Source organism: Gossypium hirsutum, chromosome A01 (assembly GCF_007990345.1).
Source record: "Gossypium hirsutum isolate 1008001.06 chromosome A01, Gossypium_hirsutum_v2.1, whole genome shotgun sequence".
NCBI lineage: Eukaryota > Viridiplantae > Streptophyta > Magnoliopsida > Malvales > Malvaceae > Gossypium > Gossypium hirsutum.
This window is the reverse complement of record NC_053424.1, coordinates 92,958,816-92,969,704: the sequence shown is the minus strand read 5'-3', so window position 1 is coordinate 92,969,704 and position 10,889 is coordinate 92,958,816. Positions and strand designations below refer to the sequence as shown.

Genomic DNA, 10,889 nt, shown 5'->3' with positions numbered 1-10,889 from the left:
TAATGTTTATTTATTTTATCAATTTTATTGTGTTTATGAAATCCATGAGGAACTAATCCTCTTATAGGGGATTAGTGAGTGGAAGTGTGATTAATTAATTTCTATGTAGGGTTTCTTAGTGGATTAGTTGTTTGGGATAAGAACTTCTTAAACCCTATGTCTGACACCCTAGAAAGTCATCTAGGTGAGAATTAACCCAAAATAGGTATTGCCTATTCATGAACCCCTTACCCTAATCCGGTCTGGACTGTGAGGTTGAGAAATAAGTAGTTATTGTCGACTCATTAGTTTAGTGGAAGATCGAGAGATCCTACTAAGGTAACAACTAGTTGATTGAGTAGAAACCCAAAATAGGAATTAGTTATAATCATTGAAACGAGCTAATCACCCATGCTGAGATTTTGTTGAGTTTAAAGATTAGGTTTTCCTTTGTCAGTATTTTCTGCATGTTATTTCTTTTTTTAGATTTATAGATAATTTCTTTTTTTCTAGGCAAAACTATAAAATCTAAGAATCAAAGGACACACGGCCGTGTGACCGAACTATGTGAAAAGCCTAGGCTGTGTGGAGGGGGTGCACGACCATGTGGCCAAGTTGTGTAACAGACTGAGGCTGTGTGGAATTTGCAAAATCATTGTACCTGGGAGACACGATCGTGTCGCAAGCAGTGGGGAGAGGTTCAGGCCGTGTGCGAATCAAACTCCTAGGGTTTCAAAGTGGCCATGGTCATGTGAGGGGGTCGTATAGTCCACACGGGTGGCCCTATCCTAGGCATGGTTTTGTCTCAATTCACTTGTAAAAGAACACACATCTGTTACTAGGAGACTAAGCGATAATCCTCACGTTTAAATCTGATTTGGGATACCTACAACGAGTCTTTCAACCAAAAACTATGCGAGAATTAATAACAGATTTCAAGAAAAATCAAGATTTTTGGCAAGATTCGTAGAGGATTTATTAATTTGGATGAACGATTAACAATGGATGTAATTACTACAAGAATTCGAGATTAATCAGGTTTGAATTGAACTTACCGATTCTTGACAAGGATTGGGAACGTTTCTAACAATGATTTCGATTCCGTCAAGAAAACGAGTTAATATCGGGGATGGACTTTGATCTGGGTTACATAAAGAAAGATAATTTTCAGCAATGGGAGAAAAATATTTACAAAGAAGAAGATGGAAAAGAAAGGGAAAATGAAGCAAAACTTTTAGTTTAATTGAGAAAGGGAAATTATAGTTCTATTATGATTTGGAAAAGAGACTAAATATCTAGGGTTTTCAAACTTTAGGGGTTGTTTGAGCAATTAATCCATTCTACAGAAAATAAAAGAAATAGTAAGGAGAATGGCGTGATTCAAACCTAGGTAATACGGGGAAAATAGATGTTTAACCATTTGGAATGTTACTTATACTTGTAATGTTTTTGCCCAAACTGTTAGATATCCTAGTATGATTTTGTTCTTTGGTTGCTGAAAAAGAAAAGAAAATGGGAAGAGGGTGGCTTAAAATTTAGATTTATTAAGGGAATACTAACTAATTAACCATCAAGCCTTGGTCATTTTTGGTTAATTATTTCAATTAATCCCTATATTTTGAGGCGTGACACCTTGATTAATAGTTTACAACTACAGTAAAGTAGAAAATAAAGAATATATATATATGATGTTAGTTGTAGTTTGGACAATTAAGTTGGTTAAAATATCCGATAGCTTTTGTACTTTAATAAAAAATTGAGATCTAATCCATGTATTTAAAAAGGTTAAAAATTAAATCTTACCTTTTAAATTTAAAAACATCACTCCAATAATTAATATTGTTAGTATTTTTTGTCAAAAATTGTCAACTTGACATATTAATTAGGTTGTTCTCATAAGTAATATATGATTGATAGACAATAAACGTGTTACGTGGACAAATTTTGATGGAAACTACTAACAACAAAAATAATTGAACTAGAATTTTAAACATTTAAAGTGTAAGAATTAAATCTCAAATCCTATAAAAAAGTACATATACTAAGCAACATAATTTAACCAATAACTAGTAGTAATTAAATTCATCATATATGGTGAAAGAAAAACACTTGTATTTTGGCATCATTGGATTCGCCTAGGCGAGGTACAGTTTCAAAATGCTATTTTATCTCCCACATTATTTCTTTAAAATAAGTTATTTGTTGGAAATGTTTTTTGTATTATTTATTAAAAAAGTAGTAACAAAATGTCCTTCAACTTTTAATGCATAAATAGCTCCTCCATTAATAATTAAATTTGGATTGCAAAAAGAAAATAAAGAAACATAAAATTCTTAAATTTATTAGTGGTTCAAATTGAAGTCCTTAATAAGAAATTTATATTCTGATTTTTAAATCCTCTAGAAGGGACACTAATAACAGTACTTGAGATGCCCATTTCAAAACCTATTTTTATACGGAAAATTAAATAGCCTTTCCATCTCAACCACTGCTTACAAATTTACAACTTACGGTACAAAAGTTTTGTTCGCATGCTGTTTCCCACAGAGTCCATAACTCCTAATTAATTAATGTTAAGGAGGAAAAAATAAAATAAAAAAAAAAAGTACTTTAGCACATGCACAACAAAATATACACACAGAGCCCTAAATTCTTCCCTTTCTTCAGAGGTCATTAAAAGGAGTCCTCAAAAAGAAAACAATGTCCCCCCCCCTCTCTCCCCATAGTGTACATTTTTTAGTTGTAGGCCTATTTACTAACCACAACCAAAAGAATTTGTTGACAGAAAAACACAAGGATCGAATAGAAGAATACCCGAAGGGAGAGGGAGAGGGAGAGCGAGCTCGCTTCAAATTTAGCAGGCAATTACAGTTTCTTATGCCGTTATTAATCAACCAATGAATCAATGATGAAACAGGTCATGAACTCCATTGATCGGGTATGGTTAGAAAATATGTAGTCATCGCCTTTCGGAATCTTTTCTTGTACTGTTTCGGAGAAATTATTGTTGGGGATGCATTCTTTGGGCCACCTAGTATCCCTGATGCCTTAACCCATGTCTCCAAGTGCTTGTCCCAAGTATATTGTCTCATGAAATCGATAATTCCCAAAACCAGCTCTTTGCGCTCCTCATCCACCCCAACGAGTAATGAATAGTCCATGACATCGACCGACTGAAAATACACAGCAAATGTTTATTACTTAATAATCTTAAATCAGTGGAAGAACTTGCTGAAAACTGTGAATATTTTAGATACAGTGTCACATTCAAATCTTGTTATTACTCCAGCATACCAGTAATAAATTTGAAAGACTACAAACCATTTTTGACAAGGTCTCATGGGAAAAAGCAACTTACTGCCAGAAAAGATGTATCATTCCAAATAGCTCTCTCGAGGTTTCTCTTTGCCTTGCTTCCGAGAAAAATAGGCTCTGTTCGCAGCGTTTCCAACAGATTCATATCTAACAGTACTTTGTTTGTCCCTGATGTATCCGGATTGTATCGTGATCTTATGGAACCCTTAAGATCATAAACTGTTGAGATACTTCTCCTGAAAAATAGGTTCTCCATCACTGTAAGATCCATTTTTGTTTCTTTGCCACCTTTCAGGTGTTTTACAGAGACCTGTCAACAAGCAAACCACAAAGAATTATAACAAGGCTCTATATATTTGACCCTCCACAACTCGACTAGATGCCCAAAAACTGTGCTTTTAAAAGGTAAAGTGTGAGGACAAACCTGATAAATGCCAAGAATTTTCGCAAGGCAAGTAGGGCTTCCTGAACTAACAGAATCTGTCAAATACTTAAAGTATTCCAGAGCAAATTCATCAAATGATTCTAACTCTGTCTTTTGCACTTGTTTTATAATGAATCTCTCATCAAATGTTTTGGCAAAATACACATTGCTCTTTCCCCCTTGTGCGCTCCATTTCTTACAGCGGCTCAAGGAGCGCAGAAAATCCACGTCACTGGGGCAACATTTTCTTCTAAGAGAATCAAATTGTTTTGCAAAATAACAAGTCACTGTAAACTTCACTTTGCCACCAGCAGCAGCAGAATCATCTCCGAAAGAAACTGTTAAATGTGGAGACCTTTTTGTATCAGAAAATGTGGAACCCACAGATGATGAGGCATCTTCAGAGCTAAAACTTCCATACTGTATATAATCCAGGTCAAGAGAGCCAAATGACTGCCAGGGTGAAAAGCTGGAAGCAGCAGAATCTTCTTTGCTCTTTTCACTAACACTCCAACCTCCTCCAATTTCACTGGACTTTCCAGTAACCCACTCATCATACTCTTTGGAACTAAGGGCATATGATATTATACTTGCAGGATCATTGTCGTAAACAGCAATAACAATATCACTATGACCCCTCTGCGAAAGAAGCAGCCGAGTCCCTTCAGCCACATGAGATGCAGAGGTGATCATAGTGGGTGTGGAACTGAGTAACAAATTCAACTTCTGTGCCTCTAGTGGCAATGCATGGGAGTAAGTCCTTGTTACATTAGAAACAGGATCTCGAACCATGCTTCTGTAATCTCCAGAAGCATGGAAAGATCTAAGCACTGACAAAGGACTTGAAGAGGGGTGCAATCCTTTTTTAATTTTTTCTTGGAATCTCAATGCAGAATCAAAAGAGTGAAGCCTCCTTGGATATGCTACATTCCTCAAACGAATATCGCTGATTTTGTTCATTTGCCTAATCAAACCAGCTGGGAGCTCATCTTCTTGAAATGCTTCCGTGGTTTGAACTTTCAAGGTAAGTAGATCAGTACCCGTCCAAGCAGAATCTATTCGTTCAGATAAAGCAGATGCAGGAGACGTGATGTTTCCATCTGACTGCACACCCTCGTCTATCTTATTATACAACACCAAGTCAGATTCTTTTGGCACAACAGATTCCAAGTTTGATAGAATATTGTTATTCTCTGACTGTATGTCATTCTTAGAAGGCTCCTGTGAATCTGGGGATCTGTAGACATTTTGCTCGCAAGCACCAAGTTTACCATCATTGGAATGATCTGCTTTAACTTTGACAGCAGAACCTTTCTTAATATGGGACTCCAATGAATGAAGTTGCTGATCCCAAACATAAAAACTGATTAGAAGTGAACGCCTTAAGTGATTCAGCTCTAGGATGTCTACAGCTGTTGGACCCAGTTGTGAAGATTCCATAACAACTGGTTGTAGCAAACCCTAAAAAAGAAAAAAGAGGTCAACAAATGGTAAAATTCACCTTTCAAAAGCACTGACCAAAGATAAAATACATAAAAAATATCAAATACATGCTACCAAGTAATATTCAGGGTCACATGGGTAACTAGTATGTAGTTGTTCTTACATTGTAATCATCTCTCTCCTTTTGAATCTGTTCTCTTAATTCCACGATGTGATCTGATAAATCACTAGCATTTGATGATTGACAGCCAGCAGAATTACTCTTCTGTTCAATGCTGTCGAGTACATCAGATAACTCCATATATGACATTTCCATTTGGACCATTAGCTACAGGAGAAAGAATAGTCAGTCATTTCATAATCAGCTGATTCCAAAGGTATAAGAACAAGAGGGAAAATACATAACAAACCTCGGCTGCCTCTTTTCTAGTCCATTCCTGCTGAATGTTTCCACTAAATTCAAGTGTTGATGGGGGCAAATGTACCGATAGAATATCGATTGGAGAATAGCGGAAGAATGCAACCATGTTGCCAAATCTAGGAAAAGATACTCCTCATAACTACCAACATCATACTTAACGGTAAAAAATGGTTAAATATTCAAAGTTTTTCAAAATTTACCCATAGAACCTAAGGCAGTCCCTCTGCAATGAATGACCACATGTTGCGACACGATTAGCAGTCGCATGATTTGAAAAACTAAGCTCCAAAAACTTTCCAAAAGAAAGTCCCCATGCAGCATCTGACATAACTACTCTACGAGTTGCTGGAGGAACCCCATTTATATGAACGCACTTTAGGCACCGGTGCCACATCCATATCTTCCCATCTCGTTCACCAGGCAACTTAAGAGAGGAAAGGCGTCTTACATTGATTGTGAGATTTCCTTGTTGGTGGGTATAACATATTACATGGGCTTCAGCTGGCTCATTACATGACCTACAACATGATGCCTGCAAAGAACAATTAAAATAAATAAGTGAAACATAGAACCAGTAATTTCGGATGAAGCAAAATCGGAATGACTTACTTGATCAAACAGATCATCATGAAGATATCTTCCCAGTGGTTTATCAAAAGAACCATAAAACTTTATTCGCAAGAGCCTCGCACGTTCGCATACAGTTCCTTTCAGCACACACCGGCTTGAAAATGAAACCAATATACTCTGGTGTGTATCAGTGGCTGAAAAGTATTCACTGGAATTCTCATCTTCATCAATCTTTTCAGGTTTTACCAATTCATGAATCTCACCAAGACGAGTCTCCTCTTCTGTCATGGTTTCTTGCAATTCAGATCGTGGAAAATCTCTAATATCAGGCAACATACTGGACAGCTTTGAATCCTTGAAATCTTCTGAAGAGTACGTGTCCAAACCCGCAATTGGTGACCAATCATCATTGTATACATCAAGAATAGAACCACCAGAAGAAGGAAAAAGATGACTTTGATCGCACTGCTCAGACAATGATCCCATTCCTCCTTGCGCTGGATCAAGACAAGGAGATATATCATTCTGAGCAGAAGCATTGACTATTGCATCAAAACTGGATGGAGGATAGGAATTACTGTCAGCCTGAATTTTCTCTGGCATGGAAATCGAATGCTTTACTTTCATCTTAGGCAGAGTAGCACCTTCATCAGCAAGGAAGGAAGTCTCAAGAGATAAGTGATAGGCAGCAAAAATAGCATACTGAACAACATGTTTAACCTTCTTTAGTTCTTCACAACATCTGCCCCTCAGCAGTACCTATAAAGAGAAACAGGGCAAGAAGATCACGTATATTTCATTAAAATACAGATCAATGAATACAGTACATTCTCATAAGAAAGTTTAACATTTATCTTATCAAACAAGAAAACGTCTATATATTTGCTTGCTCCATGCTATTTCACCATTCACATAAACAAACCAATTACAACCCTCAACAGCCAATACTGATCAGAGGAAAAGTAACAAGATTACTTGCAATCTTTCTACACTACTTTCCTTTTACAATTTCAGCACTGAATATATAACAAGAACAGTTTTAGGACTGGAAGGAACTAAAGCATCAAAATGATCATAACTTAAACATATAGACACCCTATCGAACCTACAGAAGAATATGGAAGCTTGGTTCAAAAACCACAACTCAGATGACATAACAAATGAATCACATGCATAAAAAGAAAAAGTTACCGTGCAACATAAACGCCTTGGACAACCTTCAAAGAACATCAGTGTTTTTGATGGTTTCTTGTTAAACTGATTGGCCATCTCATGTTCTTCAGATACTTTCTCCAACCGAAACAGTTCACAGTGCCCCAATCGTGTAGTAGATAAATCATCAATAGATGGACAAACAAGAGCTCCAGTGCACCTTGCTATACGCTCAAGTAATGGCCTTTTCACATTGAGCACTAACGAAATTTCCTTAGCAAGTAGATACTCTTGGGCATATGAAGACGCACTCTTTTCTACCAGCAGAACATTGGGCCGTAGGGCCTCGATCTTTGCAATGATCATCTTGAGGTGATCATTTTCCTGTCCAAATGCAAACATTCAGAACACACATATATGCAATTGCTTTGATCACGTAAAAAGCTTCAATTGACTGGCATAAAGAGGATAAAATTTTTTAATGAACCTGTTGAAGTAATGTACTAAAAGAAGCCAGCTGGTTTGGAACTTTTAGAAATTCAAGGGCTCCTCCTAAAAGAAGTAATCTAGGATTTTTGTATTGTGAGGTCATACGCTTGTGCTTTACATTTTTCGTACAGACCACTCCCTTGACAAGGGTGCTGCAAGAATGATGGAATTCACAAGTTAAGAACCCATATAATAAAAGACAAAAAGAGAAAAACAATAGAACATTTGAACTATTGAATAATAGAAGAAAGTTAAAGCAGCCCCCACCTCTCACTGGGTGTTCCTGATGCTATACACTTGACCTTCACATAATCCCCAGGATCCATACTGCCTCCTCTGCTAGTATCTGGTTTCACAAAATTTGCAGCTTGCCATGCTACTGCTGTCACAATGTCAAGCCATCCTCCAGCATTATCCTCAACTTTGATACCTTCACCCAGTAAAAGTTGTGACACAAGAGCCCTAAAGTGTCCCTGTATTACAGCTCTAATAGGTTCTTTGTTTCCCTCTTGTTTCTCCTTTGCTGGGAACATACTTGAAAGGCTACTACTTGATGAGAACATTGCACCAGAATCCCCAACATCATCATCTTCATCATCATATGTAAAGAAGTCACTCTCTGCCTCATCATTCTCATCCTCGGCGGGTGGCGGATACCATATTAGGCCATTGTTCTCAAAATCTAATGGCTTTTGCAACTTTGAAGATTGATTACCCACAATAGACGCATCATCAGAGTAATCATCAGTATTCTCTTGTTCCATCACTGTCTCTGGTGGCTTTCTTAAAACAGCCATGTTTTCTTGATCAAAGGGACCAACACATTGAGCCATTAGGCTCCCTTCTTGCCTCTGCTGTACAGAATGCCCATCTCTATAAGGAGTAAAACTGTTCCTAGAGGGGCTAACTGAAGGACTTGATCCCACAGATTTACAACTATTAAACTCATGTCTAGCACTAATACTACAAGAATCTATATCCGAAACATCTTGACTGTATTCAGCTGAAGGGCTATAAAACTGCTTACCAGAACCATCAGCATCTTCTTCATCACTCCTACACCAAAGAAACCCACAGATAAAAATACATTCATTGCCGGAGGGTTAGAAGAATAAATAAAAACTAACAACAAATCCACTACCAGGGGGTAAATTTTATCGGATGTCCCCGTAGGGACAAAATAAGGATAACAAAAATAACAACTTTAGGAGGTTAATGAGGTGTTTCCTATATGCATAAATAATATTTTTTTAGCATAATTATGTTATCTGAGCAAAAGTATACCTGCTGGCAGATTGCTGAGTAGATATGGGAGAACGATGAGTATTAACTGAAGTCATACTCTTGCCAGCTACCACCGGCAGAGGAAACCCACAATCATGTGCCTCAAGATGTTGAGCAAGATGATCACTTCTAATGGATTCACTATTCATAGAACAAGGAGATGGTGGTTCCAGGCTGTCCCGGGGAGACTCAGAAGGATGCACCTTCTAAGAATACTTCCTTCCTCCACTTTCAGGCCTTGCATTAACCCCATCACAGCAAAATTTGCAACATTTAACACTCATCATCTTTGAAAAATCATTACTTTTTGCATTATCTGATTGATATACATCATCAACAACATGGGATTCATATCTTTCAACACATTTAGAACATAACCAGCGACCACAGCTTTGGCAGGGGTATCTATGAGATAATTCATCAGCAAACTTCGTATAACATTCAGAGCAACACATTTTTTGGCAAACACCGTTTTTTAGCATCAGAAATTCTTCACCAGTGAAACCGGAAAGATCACTAGCTCCCAATGAAATCCAAGACCTAGCTTTATCTATTAGATCTAATAGTGAACTATCAGGTACTCCCAGAAGAATCCCAAACAACCCCCACACAATAAGAAACTACGCTCTTTCTCCTAGTCCTCCTTCTAAAAATCAGTATTTAAGAAAATAATAATAATCAGCAGTTTAATATGGAAATATTAAAAATATAAGAAAACCCACAATAAAAATGGTGAGTTTTAATTATTTTTCAGGGTGAGTTTTAATTATTTTTCAGGGTAAGTATTTTTTATGAGCTTAAAATTGATTTATTTTGACCCCTTCAATTTTTTTTTTCTTTTCTCAAAGGTGTCAATTTAAGAAAATGGAATAAAAATACTCCAAGGAAGAAACTTAAATCGATCTTCCCCACAACTTTTCTTTTTCACTACATCACAAATCACAGAATAACAACATTTACACATAAAAAAATCACAACAACAACAACCCAACAAATTCAAACACGAATTCAACTACAACATAAACCCTAAAATTCAAAAATCCCGCAGAAAATTGACCCGAAATGAAAAAAAAAAGAAAAAGGAAAGTTCAGAGCTTAACCAATCCCAGATTTATGCATCCATAGATCAAGTCAAGCACCAAAATCACAGTGACTTATGATGGGTTTTAGTTTTTCAGAAGAAACATAAAGAGAACTAAAGTTCAAACACTAGAAGATGAAATTTAGCAGTAAAACAAGGCAAGGAAAGGGAAAAAAAATAATGAAAGAAAGCTAGCTTAGTGATTGAAAGAGAAATTAAAAGTAAAAGAGAAGAGAGAAGATTAGGAGGCAAAATAGGAAGAAAAAAGAGGAAAAGAAGAAGTGCAGAGAAGGTTCCCTTTTCTTATTATTTCCTTTTCTTCCTCAACTATACTCTTTCTTTCCCTTTTCTTATTATTTTCCTTCCCCCTTTTCTTTTCCTTATTATTATTTTATCACCTTTTCTCTCCTCTTTCATTTCCCCCTATCCTTCAACTTCCCCCCCCCCCCTCGCTCTCTCTCTATACTATAATAATATTTCTCTTTCCTTTTTTAATTCTTTCCTTCTTTGTTTTAACTAGGGTTTTGTTGAGAGATCAATCTGATTGGGTCATCAATGATTTATTCTTTTTTGTACCAATTTTTATTTTTATTTTTTCTTATACCCTTATATTTATTTTAATTAATAAATATAAAAATAACATAACGAACTATTTAAATATAAACATATTTTTATACAAATTGTTTATTTTTTATTTTTTAACTACAAACTGTTATCGACATGAAAAATAA

General features: G+C 36.3%; 1 protein-coding gene across 1 annotated transcript; it reads right to left on the bottom strand.

Moving 5' to 3' along the window:
- Positions 1-2,415: 2,415 nt before the first annotated feature.
- Positions 2,416-10,661, bottom strand: LOC121227824 (putative 1-phosphatidylinositol-3-phosphate 5-kinase FAB1C). Its single transcript, XM_041110631.1, has 11 exons — positions 9,078-10,661; positions 8,061-8,849; positions 7,792-7,945; positions 7,344-7,688; positions 6,192-6,911; positions 5,783-6,114; positions 5,572-5,698; positions 5,325-5,489; positions 3,719-5,179; positions 3,338-3,604; positions 2,416-3,152 (listed from the first exon to the last, which is right to left on the bottom strand). Exons 1-11 carry the CDS (start codon positions 9,224-9,226, stop codon positions 2,898-2,900), a joined length of 4,764 nt encoding a protein of 1,587 aa, XP_040966565.1. The 5' UTR covers positions 9,227-10,661; the 3' UTR covers positions 2,416-2,897.
- Between the last annotated feature and the right edge of the window lie 228 nt (positions 10,662-10,889).